Raw genomic sequence first — 20,625 nt, 5'->3', positions numbered from 1 at the left:
CCTCAAAACATAAGCAAGCCCTGAGGAGGTGGCAGCAGGGCCCACCACTCAGCACTCTCCTCCCACAGCATCTGTCTACCTACATCATACAGAATCAATTGGCTTGAAACAGGTCCCTACCCATCGGGTCCCTGCATTCAGTCCCATGGTGTATCACACCCAGAGCAGCTTTCCTGGGAGCATGGAAAGATTGATAGATGCACTAGCGCTGAAAGCCCGTGGAATAGTTTTCCTCCAATGACATTATCAATCTCGTGCTGATACAATGCACTGTAAGTGCCTGAAAAATGTCACTTCCTAGCAGGACCTACACAGAGACTTTAAATCTACAGGATCTTGAGGAACAAGGGGACTTAAACATGTTTCATTGGCTCCTAGCACAATATCCCATTTTTTTTCCAGCCTCCTTTCTAAGCATTTCTTTGCAAAGAGTTGAATATTTCACCTTCAACCAAGGTGTGTCTTACGACTAAGGATTTTCCTCCACCCTTCTCCCTCCTCACTCTTGGTTGATCTTGTGTTTTCTCTCACAGGCTCTGGCTGATAAAATTGGTATCGGCTGCTCTCTGGTTCGAGGGGAGTATGGCAGAGCTTGGAATGAAGTTAAGCTGATGAATGAATCTCAAAAGGGAGGGATTTGGGGTCTCTCTCCTCCTGAAGTATACATTGTTGACCTCATGTGCCATCCAGGTGGACTGATGAAGCTGAAAAGTAAAGAAGCAGATCTTTACAGATTTCTCTAAACTGTCAAAGACACACAAAAGAGTTTCAAACAAGACATGTATTCTATACACTTTCTATGAAGTTCACCATTAATTGTATTTCTTTAAATAAAAGTATTAGAAAGCTTCTCTCTCTGCTGAAATGAGGAAACACGGATTGACATGACCGTGCTTCTGGCCTACATTTTGTCTGATTAGATCATTTACACTTACTGTCCCTCAGAAAAGCTTAGTATTGTCACAATTGATCCACCCACTGTTTCCTAAGGACCACCTGAAACACAGCTGCTGATCCTGGGCAATCGTGTGGCTTTATCACTGTCATTCTTCATGCCCTGCACCTGTCAGGAGCACTTGGTTAAATAAATTCAATGGTTTTCAATGTCTTCAGTCATCTTCTTCACTTGCATAGAGCAAGATTGTTTATAGTTTGATAATTTATAGATTTATTCTAGTATTACAAATTTCTTTCTAAAATTTTTTGTTCACATTTTTAAAACTTGTTAAGAACACTGTTTAATATACATCACTAAACTATAAATATTTCTGAAAAGTGTTTCATAAGTTGTGTTTGTCCTATCTATATTGACTTGGAAATACACCTTCAGTGAAAAACAATTCTGTCTTGCTTTTTACACATTTTAATTCTGGGAGACAAAAATATTATTTTAAATGTATAAAACTTAAAAATTCTTCTTTTCTGGGAAAACTTTGAAATATAAAAGTAGAATCAATCTTTTATGACGAATTGTGTTTTCAGTATTAAGCACAAAAGGAGCAAACACATTTTAAATGGTAAAAGAGAAAAATAAAATTGGCCTTGTGAAGTATTTATTTCCTAGTCAGGCTTTTAAAGTTGCCCTGGCTGGTTCACTCAGTTGGTTAAGAGCATTGTTCCAAAATGACAAGGTTGTGAGTTCAATCCCCAGTCAGGGCACAAACGGGACACAAACAATGAATGCACGACTGAGTGAAACAACAAACGAATGCTTCCCTTACCCACCCCTTTTTCTCTCTTCCTCCCTCTGTCTCTCTAAAAATTAATAAAGTTAAAAAATAATAATTATCAGCCCTGGCTGGATAGCTCAGTTGGTTGGAGCATTGTCCTGGAGCACGGAAGTTGCTGGTCCGATTCCCCAGTCAGGGCACATACAGGAGCAGCTCGATGATCCTGTCTCTCTCTTCCTGCCTCCCTCTCTCTCTAAAAGAAAAAAAACACCAAAAACTAAAGTTTACCTATGTAATCATTTTACTAGAAGGGTTTTAAAAGTGAGTTTGATTTTAGAAAGTAAAGCCAAGATTATTCTGTATGGACAAATCTGTAATTTCAAAGAATGTATAATATTTTATTTCAAAATAAAGTTCTGAATATCAAATAGTGTGGTAATTATATTTATCATGCAATATCAGAAACTAGAGCAAGATTAGAAGATATAAACTCATCTAAGCACTTCCAAGTCTGTTTTGATCCAGAAGCATTTAAAGTGGGTTACAAAGATATAAAAGAGGTAACAAAATAAAAATAAATGAAAAACAGACATAAGGGTAGGAAAGAAAATTCAACAAGACCAGAAAGCTGTCTCAGGGCTGGTACATACCTCACTGGCCGAGTGACCTGTGCAGGGTAACTTGAGCCGTATTTGCTGGCTGGCTTTATGCCTTAAATTAACTGACCATAACGACAACAACAAGATTTGTATTATTTTTTATTTGGATTCTTTTGAAAGTAGTCTTGCAGTAAAGAAAATCACTCCCATCCATTGCGAAACTACTTCCAAACTTGTGCAAGAGGCAGTGAAACTGCAGAAACACGCACTGTCTTGGGGCTTATGTCTGAAATCATCCCACATGTGCATGTGTTCAGCTCCCCATCACCAACACCTTGCCCTCCTGTGGGATGTAACATGGTACCTGCTCTGTCATGACAGGACAGAGCATTACTTCCATGGTGTGATGATTTTGTACTGATGCTTGGCCCAACTTGTCTGTGATCCAAATGACTCATCTTGCCTATTTACCTTCTAAAGCACTATTAGTGTATGTGTGCTTAAAACTACCTAGGTTCTTGTAACTTGCTAACAATGCATAAGACTCCACATTGGCTAAGATCTTTGCACCAACCAAAACCTGCAAAAGAGCAGGTTGTTGTTTTTAAATGTCCCAGTGATCAGCAATTACTGTGGGTCTATAGCTGACCCTTGAACAGCACGGAAGTTAGGGGTGCTGACCTCCTGTGCAGTTGAAAATCTGTGTACAACTTTTGACTCCTCCAGAACTTAAGTACTAATAGCCTACTCTTGACGAGCCTTACTGATAACTTGCACAGTCAATAATGAATATTTTATATGTTATATATATTCTATATAGTATTCTTATAATAAAGTTAGCTGGAGAAAAGAAAATGTTAAGAAAATAATAAGGAATAGAAAATACATTTACAGTACTTATTGAAAAACATTCATGTAAAAATGAACCCATGCAGTTCATACCCAGGTTGTCCCAAGTCAACTATCTTTCAGTCACCTGAAAAATGTTCTGATCTCAGACCAGTAAGCTATGAGCCATCAATATCCTCTTGCAGCTCATAGGTATCAGCCCCCAATCCTGCCCACAGTCCGGCTCTGATTATCTTGAGAAAGTCCTCATTTGTTTTACATAAGAACAGCTGGCATACAAATGGAATCAAACACTTTTAAGTAGTCATTAATCATAGTGATGAGAACAGCTGAAACAAACAATGTTCTCTTTAAGTACTTACATATCTGACATACAAATCAAGTGATAGTCCAATTAGTTTATTTATAGGTTCCTAGCTTTGAAAAATCTGAGTTAGTGACTCTTTTCTTTTGATTCCATAGTCTTTACTTTTAGAATAACTGTAAAAAACTCAGATGAATGTGCTCATGTCTGAATTATCAAGTCATTTATTTGCTGAATCATTGATAGTCATTACCTTGTATACACAATTTTCTGGCTGTGTGATTTCATTAATTTAGCCTTCCAGAAAAAAAATTTAATCTCATTTTATTCATATAAATAGGAGAGTGAGACAGAAAGAGAGACAACTAGGCTGGCTCCTTCGACTACTACAGAACAGAAAACATGACTTGTATCTTTTGTATGCAATTATTTACTCCTTTGAGGATTAGGATGACAGGGAAAAATTAACTGTCGAATATGATGAAATTTCCTTTATGCTGTTGTTTTTTTCCCTTGCTAATAAGACAATAAAAATAAAAAGTCAGCTAAGAATGATCTGAAATGGGCTTCAGAGCCCCACGCAGGAGTAATGATATGGAACCCATCCTGGCTGGCTTTAAGGAATAGCACAAAATTTAGCAACAGCAAAACCCAGAATCATGTTTGCTAGCTACATAAACATTGGTGGTGAGTTTAAAACATTTACAGAATAACCCTAATGCTCTCTCTCATACATGTTAGTTACAAAATGATTGCTGTGAGAACCAGGATTCCCGTGTCTGACACAGCTACACCAGCCACGGTCAGTGACCACACCCACAAATATGACATCCCACAGAAAGAAATGAAGAAATGAGGAAGTCCTAGGCAAATCTCTTAATCTGATTCCTTTCAGGCTTAGTTGAAGGGTCACCATCACATCATTGGTACAGTCCCGAAAGCCTGTGTGAGGCAGGGAACGGAGCATGGCATCTGGCTGGGAACCAGGTCCAAAGCCTTATTTTCTGTAAATCACTCTAAGAGAGAAGCCAGGTCTTGCCTCTAGCCTGTCCCCGGCCAAGTTTCAGAGCATTCACAATCCCAGGTCTGGGAGAGGAAGCTTGGAAAGTGGACACGTTCTGTTATCATTCTTCATGTGCAGTGGTTATCTTTGCTGAAGACAGTATGTAGAAAGAATGCAAACACCCACTGAGTTCAGCTATGAATTAGAAATTTCCAGAGGGAAGTTCAGAGTGGATCTTTGGCAAGTGCTCCAAAGTATTCCCTCAGGTTTCCATGGCCAAGGTTAAGGGCAGATATTAAGGCACTAATTTATGTAGAGGTTTTCAAATATTTAAAAATATTGGAACCAAATGAGTATATTCATTTCTTTGAAAAGACAAAAGATATACGAAATAAGTTATCTAGGAAATTTGAGACCCATGTTGTGCTGAATATCTTAGCTGTAACATGCCAACAGCTTTAAAGTTTCATTGTTTGCTTGTGGGGGGTTTAGAACACACAGCCCCAAATATGGCCACTTGGTATATTGACCATTTTTAGCTGACAGAATTTGAGGAATGGCATATGCAGAAAGGTCTCTCTTACCTCCTCCATCTCCCCTCAAGCAGATCATAGGGTCCTCATGTGAGAGGGGCCCTCCCTACACCCAGAAAAAAAGGAGCTCTGAATGCTTAGATCCGCAGACTGAGGGGCCACGGAAAGAGCATGGATGAACAGGCCCTGCTCCGTTCCCCAGGTTCACTACAATCAGCTTACTCCCTTTCGTCTCATCAGGGTTCTCTGCACTTCTCACTCTTTATCAAACTTCATATAAAACCCCTTAGGTTTCCCCTTTCTTGGGGTCTGCACTTCCTTATGATGGCTCCCGTGTCACATAAAATTTACATTAATTAAATAAGTTTGTATGCTTTTCTCTTGTTAATCTGAATTTTGTCAGTCCAATTTACGGGGTCCCAGCCAGAGAACGTAAGAGAATGGCAGGAAAGACTTCTCTTCTCACCCTCCTTCACTGAGGGGGCCAGAGCCTGTTGGCATGGGGTGTGTGTGTGTGTGTGTGTGTGCGCGCGCACGCACGCGTGCACATGTGTGCATGCATATTTTCTGAAGTTAGTAGCAGGGAGGCAGTCAGACAAGACTCCTGCATGCGCCCAACTGGGATCCATCCGGCTTGCTCACCAGGGGGCGATGCTCTACCCATCTGGGACGTTACTCCACTGCGGCTGGAGCCTGAGGCGGAGGCCATGGAGCCATCCTCAGCTTCCCAGCCAACTCTGCTCCAGTGGAGCCTTGGCTGCGGGAGAGGAAGAGAGAGACAGAGAGGAAGGAGGGGGGAGGGGTGGAGAAGCAGATGGGTGCTTCTCCTGTGTGCCCTGGCCAGGAATCAAACCCGGGACTTACACACGCCAGGCAAACGCTCTACCACTGAGCCAACCGGCCAGGGCTGGCATGCTGTTTTAACTTTTGGAACGTGTGTGTGTGTGTGTGTGTGTGTGTGTGTGTGTGTGTGTGTGTGGTTTCCACAAGGAGAATAAATATTAGTACCCTCCCTTTCAAGCAACAGAAACACTGGGTTCCCTGTCTCCTAATTACAGGTATGAATTGTTAGCACAGTGTAATTAGCATAATGTCTGGAAAGGTATTTCATTATAATTACTTTTAAACTTCCATGCACAGATATAATATGAAAAATTTGAAATAACCACCTGCGAACAGACAAGCTGTGTCATGGTCTTCAGGTGAAGGCAGGGCTCATATCTGGGCTCTGCTCCTCGCCAGATCAGTGGTCTCAGGCGAGGGACTCTCTGGCCCTCCGTTTCTTTGCCCAATAGCTCCACTCTCACAGGGGTGAGAGATTGAATGGACGCATCCACATAAAGCAGTGGAACACTGGCTGGCACAGGAGAAGCACACAGTGAATGTGAGCTCTCCTCATCTCAGCCACACGGTGCTGGTGTCCTGGGGCCGGGTGTTCAGACGTAATAAGCATGGAGGGGACCCTGCGGACATAAGCCGAGCACAACCGCTCCTGTGCAGCGCAGTATGCAGCATGCAGCGCTGGGCGTCGCAGCACGGTCCTCGGGCCACCTCCTTGACCACACCACAGTGCGCTGGCGGCTCTTCGCGGTTTGTGGGGTGAGTTGGGGTGAGGACAGATATGTCCTCCCACTCCTGCGTGAGAAAACAAGACTAGGAACATCTGCCCAAACGGTTTCTGACAGCCCTAAGAGTATGATAAAAAAAAAAAAAAAAGGCTTCTTTTTTCTTAAAAGAAAAATCACTTAGACTCAGTCAGCAGCTGGGGCTTTCTGCTGTGAGAAACCCAGCTATTCAGGCCTCCCTTCTGCCCCCACAGAGCCCCTGAAACAAAGGGCAAGGGAAGGGCCCGGGAAGTTCAGTGTTTCCTGGTCTCCAGGGCTCCAGACCAGACTGGGCTTCCCCAGAATTCAGCACTGCAAAGTGGGGGTGTTTTCAGATCTGGACCGAGACCCCCAGTGTGCCAGGCACCAGCGCACCCCTGGCAAACCGTGTGCAGGGCGAGGCAGGTTTCCCAGCCCACTCTCCCCCCTTCGTCTTTCAGCCCCTTGCCCCCAAAACACAGCCTGGGCTGGCTCATCACAGCCTGATCTCTGTGAGCCGATCAATTCCAAAGCCTTCTTTTTAGAAAGATGATCTCAGCTGGAGGCTCTAAATGACACCTTCAAAACAATGCTGCATTTTAAAAGCATGAAAAACTCAAAGCTGAATAAATAACTCTTTAATTGTGGAATTACAAGTATCAGTGAACATAGACAAAATGTGTTATTTTCTTTACGGAGATGTGTGTTCATTAGAAACAATATGGAAAATATAACCAAGAAAAAAGAAAGTTTACTATCAGCCAGAGTATTTACATTTTGATATATTTCCTTCCAGTCTATTAATTTGGAAATTAAAAAAAAAATGAATGACCTACTAAATATGCAGATATTTGTTTCTATCCCTGGCATAAAACACATTTCTTTGGGCTGGTGTTGGGGGAGAGGGCTGGGGCAAGAGGGGGCCTTCCTGGCTTCCGGAAGTCCTGCAGCTCCGTGCCCTGGACACGTGTTCCTTCTCTTACACACGGAAAGGTCCAGCAGTAAGAACCCAATTAGGAGAAAAGAACTTGGACATGTTACATTTCTTCTACTCTTGTTCTGTGTTTTGAGACACTGGCTCTTTCTCAAAAGCTTTGGCTTTGTGGAATAGCAGCCACAGTTCGTGACAAGCCAGGTGATAAATAGGATATTGATGGGCAATTACTTGACACCAAATAGCTTCATAAATCAACACGCTAGGAGCTGGTACCCTAGTCAAGGGCAGCGCTAAGGGAATGCAGGCCCCACAGTCCTGCGAAGTGGGAATGGGGAGCAAAGGCGGCCTTCCGAGTACCTTGCAGAGAACGAGAGATTTCCTTCAAAGGGAACACACACCGCGCCCTAGTCATGATGCAGCGGTGCACCCCCACAGAAGGTGACTGCCCGCCAGCGTCAGGTTTGGGGAGCCTTAGTGAGGTTCCCGCCCAAACGGGCTGTGTTCCTGCTTCGGTGCTTCCTGTGATTACCAGCTCCCAACCACTGCCTGACCTCCTCCAGAGTAGGGAGCTTTAAAAATAATTGCTGTTTCAGGATTCTACAAGTAACACAGTCTCATTGTAGAGAGTTTTAAAAATATGGACACCTATATAAGGAAGTAACTGTCACACAAAGCCCCAATGACAAAGATAACTAACCACTGTTAACATTTTTACCCCTTACAGACTTTTAAAAAGATAAGGTGCCCATAATCCTGGATGCTGAGTAGTGGTGCATTTTCATCCCCTGACCCCTTCACCACTGACTTAAGACAAAGCTTCCCTGTCCTCCCCTCACCATGAGGCCATTCAGCTTTCCCTGGCCCAAACGGCAGGGAGAGAGCTCAGGTGTTCAGCAACCAACGTCTGGCCCAAAATGGCCCCATAAGCTTCTAGCTGCCTTGATGCCCGATATGCTGTTTTCTGCTTATTTTATTCAGATACTATAAGATGTGACATCACAGCCACGAAATATCAACCCTGATGAGAAAAATATTTACCACCAAAAACAAGCCCCCAATACAAAAAGACAACAAACTCTAAGATCCAGGAAATCTAGTCTCAAATACACACATTTTAGTTGCTCCAAGCAGAACTATTTACAAGAGAGGACATTTCCTGAACATTACCAGGGAAAACCTTTACAAACCTCACTCTAGTGAGCCTCCTTCCTGGGAGGGAAAGGAGACCAAACAAAGGCCCTATCTCCTCACTCCTGCAAGAGTCATACTCAGGAATAATAAATGAACTGAGATCATACGACTTAATACAGTACTCTGATAGTTATTTTGCAAAAAATCACTGAAGCTTTTCAAACCATCTCTTTACTACATTTTAAATACATAAATGGCAGGAATTGTTCAAAATGAGCATTTCTTGAGACGCTCTCATTTTTCCATTAGTACACATTGACCAACACAGGGCACAGATACATTTCCTTGCTGTGGGGATGGATCTCATTTCTCATAAGGCCCTTTATCAATTACTGCCGAGATGGAATTTACCCTCTGTGCCCAGTCACACAGGCATGTCTAAGTGAAAAGCACACCTTCAGCCCTCTAACAAAATCAATCCCTCAGCGGGGAAGTGAAGCTTGTTTATGCTCCCACATTAAAACGCACATTTGCATGCTAGTTATCCAGAAAAAGTTCTTTCAGTTCAGGAAAGTGTGACAGAACTTCAACGTCTGTCCGAATTTTGGGAGCCTGAAGGTGTGTTGCCGCCCAAGGGGAAGGCAGGGAACTGAGAATGGTTTGGAAGCAATTCAGATGCAGTTGCTTTTTAGTCATCTCTAAAATCCACTTTAGTTGACTTAGTCATGTCTAATTAACCAGACAATCCTTTCCCGGAGTCGCACTCTGATCATGATCAGAGCAAAGAGGGTTTTTTTGCCTGTCATTTATGAATTCGGGAGGCCTTTAGACTCAGGTTCTGAAGTCTATGCGCCTGAACACAACAAGTAAAGACAAACTTCAAGTCCCATAAACTGCTTCAAAGAACCCCTTGATCACAGTTCGAAAAGTGCTGTTCAACAGTTAAACCTATATTGTTGTCAAATAAGGTTATAATCGAAAATAATTATTTTCTGATTGAATGAAACGAAGCTACATCTATTCAGCAAAGAGGTGTCCTTTTCTCCTTTTTAGAAGGGTGCTGTTTCTTTTATGTTGCCATTTTCCTGTTTTGTTTCTGGAAGGTTTTGAAAGTCTGAGAAAGTCAAATGGAAGTGGACATTTTTCTCCCTGTTTCTTTTAGACTGTCTGTTGGTGGGTTAGGCTCTGGCTTCTTTTTCCATCTGTGCCAACCTTTCTTCTGTTCCGGGTGTTCTCTCATACCTGTGGTCCGTCCCAGTGATTCTGTGCAACTCAGGGCAATGCTCCCATATTAACTAGAAACTCCTGTTCTCATCCTATTGAATCTAAACCAGCCCTACCCAAATCCCTGCTGCAAAGCCCTGGGTGATAATAACAGATACCTACTTTGTTATCCTAGTACCATATTTCCCATGTATAAGACGCTTCCATGTATAAGACACACCTTAATTTGGGGCCTGAAATTTGAAAAAAATATATTACATAAAGTTATTGAACTCAAGTTTTATTCATCATAAAATTCATACAACTCATCACTGGCAAAACTCCCATCCATTAGCTTGTTCTCATCTGTGTCTGAAATGATGAATCACTGTCTTCAACAATGAGTGCAAAAACAAGCGCAAAAAAGTGGGAAATGCAAGTAAAAAAATCTACAACCACTGTATAAGACACACCCAGTTTTTAGACCCCAAATTTTTCAAAAAATTTGTGTCTTACATATGGGGAAATACGGTAGTTTAAACACCCCCAGCCCCACCCTCTCTCTCAACCCTGGCTGGGTACTCAGTTGGTTAGAGCATTAGCCTGATACACCAAAGTTGTGGATTTGATCCCTGATCAGGGCACATACAAGAATCAATCAGTGAATGCATAAATAAGTGAAACAACAGATTGGTGTTTTTCTCTCTTTCTCTCTCCTTTTTCCTCTCTCTCTTAAAAACAATATGAATCAATAAAAAAATTTTTAAAACTCTCCCAAATTGTTTGTACTTTCAAAGCTTGAATTAAAATAATATATTAGAACCGAAGAAAATGTGTTCTCTCTCTCCCATATATATATTTGGAACTGCTCTATAGACCAGGGGTCCCCAAACTACAGCCCGCGGGCCGCATGCGGCCCCCTGAGGCCATTTATTCTGCCCCCACTGCACTTACGGAAGGGGCACCTCTTTCATTGGTGGTCAGTGAGAGGAGCATAGTTCCCATTGAAATACTGGTCAGTTGATTGATTTAAATTTACTTGTTCTTTATTTTAAATATTGTATTTGTTTCCATTTTGTTTTTTTACTTTAAAATAAGGTATGTGCAGTGTGTACAGGGATTTGTTCATTGTTTTTTTATAGACCAACTAGTTCCTCAAGAGCAAAGAAAGTGTATTCTTTTTTGTGTGTCCTCCACCAGAGCTTGTGCCCCTCCCCTGACCCCTTCCCCAACAACCAGCACAATCGTAGGTGTCATAAAAGTGTCTGATACATCCTGGTAAGTAAACGTAAGTGATGAGAGGAGATAAGGGCTGGACCAAGTGCCCGGATGAGGCTTTCATCTGAGCACTACAAAGCCTTGTTTCCTTCTATGAGAGGGCTGGATCAAAGAGCGTGTACTCCCAGAAGTGTTTTTTGATTTACTAAACACTGTTCCATCAGGATCCACATGGTATTTACAGAGATCTGGGAAACAGAGCAGTTGCCTTTCATTTCCACCCATACATAAGAGAAGTAAGAGTTGGAGAGGTTGTCACCCACCCTATTTTTACATAAGCACTGGGTTCCAGGAGCATAACAGGAATCTAGAGAAAGCCCCTAACTCCAAACCATTTGCTCTCTCCTCAGTCCCATGCTACTGCCACTCAAGGTGATTTCTAAGGTTTCCACAGGGAGAGACAGAAGATAGAGGAAGATGAGCGACAGGAAGAGAAGGAGGAGATAAAGAAAAAGGAATTCAAGTCTATGGTTTTGTGAGTGTGCATAGTTTTCTACCTCTCCTTACTAAGATGATACATGATAAACTCACCTTATTTCATCACTGATACAGTTGAAAAGAAAATAATTTATAGTGATCATAGTTAGATTCACAGTACTGCATGCACATTATTTATATATCCCAGAGGAGTTTGAATAATCCATAAATCATGGTAGATTACTCGGCTTGAGCAGTAACCCTAGTGGCTGGCCCTGTCTCCTGGACAAAATCACAAGGATTCTGGGGGCTAGCTCCTCCTCCTTTGCAACCTCATAGAAATTTTCCCATATTCCAGCCAAATCAGAAACTGGCTGATGTGAGGGAACTCTTCCACAGGGAGAGAGCAACTTCTCTCTGCCTGGATAAAGTGTGTACAATATGAACAATATAGCATAGAGCAGCTCTTAAATCACTTCTATTTTCCCTTTTCATGATGCTGTTGCAAATGAGCTATTTTTTGCATTGGTAATTAGAGGCTAGAGCAGATGAGCAGTCCATAGTACAGGGAGATAAATTTGCAAGTGTGCAGTGGTTACTCAGTCCCCCTGCCCTAAGTCCTAACTGCCTCCCAGGGAGCTGAGGCACCAGGACCTAGGCTTTGCCCAACCCCATTAAATTCTTTCACATTTGAGGAGCCTCTTGCTTGTCAATTAGAAGTTCTTCCCAGTTACTGAGGGGAAGTCTCAAAAGTAAAAAACAAACAAACAAACAACTACATTTCTCTTAAGTCCCTTTAGTCCTCAACTTTATTTGGAACAAATAACAAGAACCTTACCCATCACACATAAAGCCTGGGCATGTGTGGAAAAGACATAAGCGGTCTCAACAAGAAGCACTGCATGGAGAAGTCAGGATGGCTAATCATCCACATTTCATTTTTGTCTGGAAATCAAATTCCAAGGAAATAATGGCAAAGGGATCCTGAGTACCGAGCGTTGTGGCTGCCACACAGGAGGTGCTGACTATATACTTGGGAAAGGACGCTTGGCTGAGAAGAGAAACTGTATAGAAGCCGAGGTTCTTCCTGAGAATCCGGTCAACCCAGGGTTCTTCCATTGCTGGGCTCTGAAGGCTGCCTGCAGAGCTGGGAGCCAGGCAGGGGCACACCGTCCAAGCCTGGCTGCAGCCATCACTGCCCCCAGCAGGGCTGGACCACGGGGCATTGCTTTGTTTTCCCAGAGTATCTCCTCTTCTCTGAGAGCATGTCCAGCTGCAACCAAGAAATTGGAAGACCTAAGAAAAAGAAAAGTAAACTTTCCAAAAAGCTCAGCTCCTTTACTGACCCTGCAGGAAGCGGTTGACATATGGCGGTATTGGATAGCAGTTTGGGCCAGTTAACACATCTCTCCCACCACAAATCATCCCATTGCTTTCTCGGATGACATTGGCCAAATAAACTCCGGGATTGGAAGGTGCTGCCTTTTGCTGAAATGTAAAATGAGAGTGGGGAAACTGGATAGGGGACACTGGCCTGAGAATCAGGGACCGATCTGAAATGCACTTGGAGTACTGATTCTGTTCTCTCTGCCGTGAAAATACGATTTTGGTTACACAGCATGTGGATAATACCACATGGGCCTCCCTTACAGTCAGCCCTGGGCAATGGAAACCAGCCTGCAGGGAGCTGTTGACAGCCAACAGCTGAAGAAAGACGTTCTCACTGGCAGTGGGGAGCAGATGTGTGCTGAATCCTAAATGGCTTATGGCATTTTAGGCTTTCTTTGCAAACTGAAACCGGCTATTTGTTACCACTTGGAGAAAACAGAAAAACAATGTCACACCAAATGAGGTTCTAAGAGAGAATACATCAGGCTCAGGAATTGATTTGACCTTCTTAAGAGCATGCATGCACTACACTACCAGAGTGGCAAGGACAGAACTTAGATGTGCCACTTGTCATTTGATATTTCCTTTGGAATGAGCCAGCTTCTTATGGGTAATGCTCAAGGTGGCCGATTTCTCCCTCACATTGCCTCCTACCCCACATCTCCACAAGATGTCACTGATCGGGTGGTCACTGATCAGCAGAGACCCTAGGCCCTGTGAGGACCCCACTGATGGAGAACTGCAGGCATCTGGACTTTTTCTTTTTAAGGAGTGAGGCAATATTATGCTGACACCATGTCCCCAATCACTTGTCTCAGGTCACAAATTCCATCAGTTCTCTGGCTTCTGTGTTCTATCTCCAGTTAGTCCACTGACCTTTCTATTAGAAACTCTTGGTATGGAAAGAAAACCGAAAATTATCATTCTCAGAATCAATATCATGATCTTCTGGGGCTGAACACCATACTGGGACAGTGTTACCTTTGTCTCCAGAATTGCATGATTATTTAAGGTTAAACATACCCGTTTCTAGTCAAGATGGTGGCGTAGGTAAATGCAATACTCACCTGCTCTCAACCACATCAAAATTACAACTAAACTACAGAACAACCATCATTCAGAACCACCTGAAATCGAGCTGAACGGAAGCCCTACAACTGAGGATTTAGAGAAGAAGCTACACCAAGACTGGTAGGAGGGGCGAAGATGTGGAATGAGCTGGTGCCATCCCCACATGTGACAGATAAAAACAGGGAGGGAAAGCTCAGCTGCAGAGGGCCCCCTGAGGAGCAGGGTGTCTGGTTCCACTCCAGGACCCCCAATCCAGGGTTCCAGTGGCAGGAACTATCAAAACCAGAGAGGATTGTGCTGAGTGAGTTGAAGGGCTGAGGGAGGCCCAGCTGTTCCTCTATTTTTTTTTTTTTTTTTTTTAGAGAGAGAGAGCAAGAGGCAGGGATAGAGAAACAGAGAGACAGGAATATCAATCTGCTCCAGTATGTGCCCTGACCGGGATCAAACTGGCAAACTCTGTGTTTCTGGACGATGCTCCAACCAACCAAGAGAAACACATACAGATAGAGAAAGGGGGAGAGAAGAGAGGAGGAAGGGAAGCATTCATTTGTTGTTCCACTGAGCTGTGCATTTATTGGTTGCTTCCTGTGTGTGCCCTGACTAGGGATGGAACCTGAAACTCTGTCATTTTGGGATGATGCTCTAACCAACTGAGCTAACCAGCCAGGGCTCAGGTGTTCCTCTTAAAGAGCCACATACACTTACTTGGACTCACTCCCTCTGAGCTCTAGCATGGGGGCAGCAGCTGGAAAGGCACCAAAGACATAGGAAGGAACTGAATTGTCCAGAATCACGGTGAGAACTGAAGGCAGCTTTCTCCCAAACACAAGTGTGGCAAAAGCCATTGTCCCTTTGATGATCCCTCCCTCCACAGAGCCAGCAGGTAGGTACTATATCTGAGACTCCCTCAACTTAGTTCACACCGTTTACCCCAACCTGGTGATCCACTGAGGCCCTCCCTGTCCAACCACCTTTAAGACCCACCAAAGCTGTTTCCAAGGGCTTTTCCATACAATGGCCCATTTTGGCTCATGCTTCAAATTTTTCTAAAATGTCTCAAACAAGAAACATTTAGCCTCAGCATGCCCTGTACCTCCTGCTAAGCGGCCTAGCAGCAGCCAGCCTTGGTTCACAGCTTGGCCTCCCTTGGGCACCTTCAAGCCCAGCACAAATAGCAGTCGTCTACAGATTGCTTTGTGTCAGGCAGGGTGACTCTGGGCAGAACACAGGTGGCAATTGACCTTGGACTGAACCTCCTGAAAGGCCTGAGAGGCAGTGCACCCAGTAGACAGCTTCAGTCAAAGTACCACCACTCAACCACTTCCACAAGTGATACACTCGAGGGGCAGACTCAGCAGGCACCAGAGCCCTGCTGAAGTAAGTCTTGCTCTGTGGGGTGGGCCCTGCACAGCTGACCCTCTATGAGAGTCAGAGGTAAATGGTTGGTGGTCATAGCCAGTCCCTGCAGTTGAACGGCCTGGGGGTAAATCCCTCCCATTGATGTGCTCACAGCAATCAAGGCTCAACTATAAGAGGAGGGTGTACACAGCTCAAACAGGGGGCACAGCTGGAGTGCTGATGAGGAAGTCTGTGCCATTGGACCCTACAGGATACCTATGACATTAGGCCATTCTAGCATGCTTGGGAGACATAGTAGTTTTATCTAATACATAGAAAAGAAAAAAGAAAAAAGGAAGGCTGCCAAAAAGAGGAGACAAAGAAACATGTCCCAAATGAAACAACAGAACAAAACTCCAGGAAAAGAACTAAACAAGATGCAGGGTTGAAAACACTGGTTTAAAGTATGCTCAATGAACTTAGTGAGAACTTCAACAGTATAAAAAAGGACCAATTAGAATTGAAGGCTACACTAACTAACTAAAATAAAGAATAATTTACAGAGAATCAACAGTAAAGTAGATGAAGCCATGAACCAGTGATTTGGAATATATGGAAACAAAAACATCTAGTCAGAATAGCAAGAAGAAAAAAGAATGCAAAAATAAAAAATAAAAAAGGATAGTATAAGGAGCCTCAAGGGACTTCAAGCATACCCAAATTTGCATCATGAGGATGCCACAAGGAGAAGAGAGAGACCAAGAAGCTGAAAACCTGTTAAAATAAAAATAATGACAGAAATTTCCCTAACCTAGTGAAGGAAACAGACATACTAGTTCAGGAAGTGCAGAGGGTGCCCCACCAGAGGAACCCAGAGGCCCACACCAAGACACATCACAGTTAAACGCCAAAGGTTAGAGCCAAAGAATCTTAAAAGCAGCAAGAGAAAAGCAGTTAGTTACCTATAAGGGAGCTCAGTTGGTTTCTCAACAGAAACTTTGCAGTTCAGAAGGAAATGGCAAGAAATATTCAAAGTGATGAAAAGCAAGGACCAAGATCATTCTACCCAGCAAAGCTATCATTTAGAATCAAGGGACAGCTGAAGAGCTTCCCAGGGAAGAAAAAGCTAAAAGAGTTCATCACCACCAACTAGTATTATGTCAAATGTTAAAAGGTCTTCTTTAAGAAGAAGAAGAAAAAAAAAAGATAAAAAATATGAACAATAAAATGGCAATAAATACATATCTTTCAACAATTCAATTTAAAAAACAAAATAAACAAACAAGGAGAACAGAAACAGACTCAGATGCAGAGAACACTGAAGGTTGCCAGATGGGAGGGGGTTTGGGGAAATGGGTAAAATAGGTTCAGGGATTAAGAAGTAACAAATTGGTAGTTACAGAATAGTCATGGGGATGTAAAGTACAACATAAGGGATATAGTCAATAATATACTAATAACTATGTATAATGTCCAGTGGATGCGTTATTTATCAGGATGATCACTTGGTAAGTTATATAATGTCTAATCATGGGAGTGTCACCTGAAACTAATATAATAATGTATGTCCACTATAATTGAAAAATAAAAAAATAATTTAGAAAAGATTAAACATTGACCAACATACTATAGCCGTTAAAACCAGAGGGAGCATATGGTTTATAGGGGAAGTAAAGGGTGCCAAGAATCATTTTAAATGGTAATGATACTAACTCTGAATATTTACATTCCAGGTGCTGTTCTAAGCATTGACATACATTATTCACTCAATCACCTCTATAATCCTTTGAGGGTATTGTTGTTATCTCTTCTTTAGAGATAACACCCATGGCTAGAAAGTTAGATAACTTGTCAATCCTGGGGTTGCTGCAATAATCAAGGCAGGGACTTGATTCCAACCCATAGAAAATAGGTGGTCAAGAGGCACTCACTTTTCCCTCCAGGTTGACACACAAGTACCTGGGAGGACCCTGGGAAGACCCTGGGAACACCTAGGTCCGCAAAATGACTAAGACCTCCTAGACCTGAGAGACATCCCAGTCTTCTAATTAAGTATAAACCTGGCTCCTTCCCTGTCCCCCTGCACACCATATGGTCCAGGAAAACACCATGTTCCTGTGTCTCTGGAGCCCCCCCCCCCACCCAACAAAAACAGCTTCCCTTCTTTTTCCTTTCATCTTTTTCCCTTCCTCCAGTCCTCTTCTCCTCTTTTCCTTCCCTTCCTCCCTCCTTTTTATCAGTTTTCACAATCCTCTACCTCTCCCCTGATCCCCCTTCTCACACTCCCATCTGGGGGTTGGCAGTGCTCCTTTCTGTCAAATCCATTAATAGACAGACCAAGGCCTTTCGGGAACAGTTCCAGAGCCTCCCCCAGTAAATGCCTCCCAACACCAGAGCTGGCAGCCTGCCTCATCTTTGCTTAGACGTGACCTATTCTGAGGGGATTGGTGCCCCCTACTGGTCCTTTTATTATGCCAAATCCCACAGACACAATACTCTTAAACACAGGGGAAGATATATGCCTTTCAGTTAGGAGAAAAAAGGTTGACAAAAATAGTGATTCTGTTCCAATGATACAAGAAAAAAAATAAGCCATTAAAACCTTCTCTGCTCCCTCACTTCTGAAAAACACTTTTCTAAGAAGGTACACAGAGAAGAAAGACAGTTGTTAAACAAAGAGCCACTGAACATTGTCTGTGGCACTGTGAGCTTGCTGGTTTATTTTATTCAAGTTTCAGTTATTTTTAGTTCAAAAAACCCAGCCTTTTCCAAGAGCAACAAAGTGAACTGAAAGTCAGAAGGAAGCAATGGTGTGGGGTTCTTCAAAGCCTGGACCTGAGCGATGAGAACCCCCTGGGTGCTCAGGGGCGCCTGGCCAGCAGAGGAATGACTTCAGTGGGATGGGTGAAGCGGCAGCTCACCTTGGTCACTGGGCTTGTCTTCATGGGCTCTGAGGTGATTTCCACCTGCCAGTCGGTTGACATGACTAACACTATTATTTCTGAGGGGGATTAAATAAGGTATGATGTATGGAGCTAAGAGAGTGGCTAATTCAGTTGGATTCTAAATCACAATCAGGAAGTAGTCTTTATCTGGTGCAACCATAATTTATTTTTCTTGGAGTGAATTTGAAGGAAGGTGAGGTCTTTCTGGGGGTCAATTTTATGCACAGTGCTCCAGGCCTTCAAGATGAAGTTGTGCATAAGGTTCACGGACTGTGTGGTGGTGGGGATCCCTTCTGTGTTCACCATGATGACCCCCTGCCCTCCCTTCTGGCTCTGACATTGCTTCAGTGTCTCCTCTACCTCAGCCAGACGGACCAATCCAGTAGCTCCTTGCTGGTTTATATTTGAATGTTAAGTTCAAGTATACATAAGTTCAAAAGAGATGAATTTAAGCTCAAGAGCATTAAGAATGCTTGGGGGAGGGATGCACAGCAAGATGGTCAGTATTTGCTTTATATACTGCTTCTCTACAGTCACGGTCCCCAGGCAGTGATGCTACAGCCCCTAAACTTGGAAAGAAAATTCTCCGTTTTGAGCATACCACCCTCCTTCTGAAGAGCTTCAGTGTGCCAGGCTACACGGCTGCTTTGAAGGCCCTGAAGGAGTCCCAGCCACAGATTCGGGCTCCCTCCTCTGCCGAAGACCCCGTTCTCTTTCAACAGCAGGTTGTTCCAAATGAAAACCTTTCCTGTACAGTTGCCTGGGATGAAAGCAGATTGCTTTAACTTGTAACTTCGAAAGTCAGGTCATCCTAACCTAGAACTCTGGGAAACATCATGAAATCTTAAATGTTTCTATGTGGCCAAAATGGTATGTTCCTGTATCAATCATTCATGTAATCCTGTACAATGGCAATTTTAACAGACGTTAGTACATGCATGAACTGGTAGGGCATCTCCATTAATAACTGTCTGCTTGTTCTGGGAGGCTGGAAAGGACTTGCTTCAGCTACAGGCTCAAGTTCAAGGTAGATTGGGAGTAGTATTTCCACTGAGACATTTTTAAAGTAACATTAATAGAGGCTTAAAAATTCCTGATAAGTGGCAGGACATAAATATGTGACCAGTGTAACTGTTTATAATGGGTTCACACAGGCAGTAATTATTCTTTGGTCTGATTTGATACGTGCTAATTCCTACCTTGTTCAAATTGATTTGATTGAGGTCTCTAGGTCTCATAGTGACAACAGAGAAATCATGAGGAATACTGACATTTCTCAAGGAAGAACTACAATTCCCACATATATCCGAGAAGAAGACGGGCCATTGCTGGGCAGGGTGGTGGTGGCAGCTCTAGGCACGCGGAGAAACTGAGGGCAGGGAGGCAGGGGCTGCCATATCCTGGCACCAACTTTTTCTAGACAGTTTCCCATCTCATGAATAGAAGGGAGTTCAAGAAGGAGGGAGATTCTCCGGCCAGCTTGGGGAAACATGCTATCATGGCCATTCCTGGAGGATCAGGCCCAGAAAGATCCAATCAGAATGTTGATGTCGGCATTTATTTTTATATGATGTTCTTGTCACAATTTTATAGAAACCACTGTAAAACTCAGATGTGGACATATATTTAAAAATGAGGACCCTGGAGGCTGTGTTTAAAGCACTTGGAAAAACACAGGAGACAAAGATTGGTTGATTCAAGGGCTAAAATATTTCTGTCTGAAGTATTGATTTACTATCATTCAAAAAGTAATGTACTCTCTAAGATCTGGCTGTTTGTCTTTGGTGTGGCCCTAGTTTAGTATGGCAGGTGATCTGATCACTCAGCTGTGGGCTGTGCCCATGTTCATGTAATTCACCAGAAGACTAGCTACTGACCCCCCAAATTGTGGACATCATTGTCGAATTATAAACAGTTAAGTATTACTGACTCCATTAACTAAAGCCAAGAAGTTATGCTTTCAAAACCACAAGCCACTTAAAAAACAAAAATGTAATTCCTAATGTTCCATCCATTAACTACCATCTCGCATTAGCTAAACTGGCTTTATTCTGGTACAAGAAGCTAAAGTATGCTTACTGCTCTCATAGCACGGTTTCACGTGAGGCACTGTGCTCACACAGGCTGATAGAGCAGTGGTTCTCTTCCCGGAGCCGGCATCAGAAGCACCTGTGTTCTGGTGATAACTGGGCATCACTCTCAGAGTTCCTGACTCTGTCCATCTGGGGTGAGGCCTGAGTGTCTGCACTTGTAATAAGTTCCCAGGTGGTACTGACTCTGCTGACTGGGACCACCCTGTGAGAACCACTGTCCTAGAATCTGAAGAAACCACCCACTTAGTCTGGCTGGGCGTTTTCTTTCCCAATATTTGTGTA

The 20,625-nt window shown here is 43.2% G+C and overlaps 1 protein-coding gene across 4 annotated transcripts in view; it reads left to right on the top strand.

Annotated features, from left to right (window-relative positions):
• The window catches only part of ARMC3 (armadillo repeat containing 3), an 85,138-nt gene extending 83,123 nt beyond the window's left edge, over window positions 1-2,015 (top strand). For 3 of the 4 annotated variants that reach the window (XM_066384552.1, XM_066384553.1, XM_066384551.1), the window contains exon 19: window positions 534-2,015. In XM_066384552.1, coding sequence (XP_066240649.1) covers window positions 534-743 — 210 coding nt within the window. In that variant the 3' untranslated portion in view covers window positions 744-2,015. The remainder of the gene's footprint in view (window positions 1-533) is intronic. The other variant, XM_066384554.1, reaches the window with a different exon arrangement.
• The last annotated feature ends 18,610 nt before the right edge of the window (window positions 2,016-20,625 follow it).

Source organism: Saccopteryx leptura, chromosome 5 (assembly GCF_036850995.1).
Source record: "Saccopteryx leptura isolate mSacLep1 chromosome 5, mSacLep1_pri_phased_curated, whole genome shotgun sequence".
In the NCBI taxonomy this organism is placed as follows: domain Eukaryota; kingdom Metazoa; phylum Chordata; class Mammalia; order Chiroptera; family Emballonuridae; genus Saccopteryx; species Saccopteryx leptura.
The sequence above is the reverse complement of the archived record's forward strand: the minus strand, read 5'-3'. Positions and strand labels throughout refer to the sequence as shown.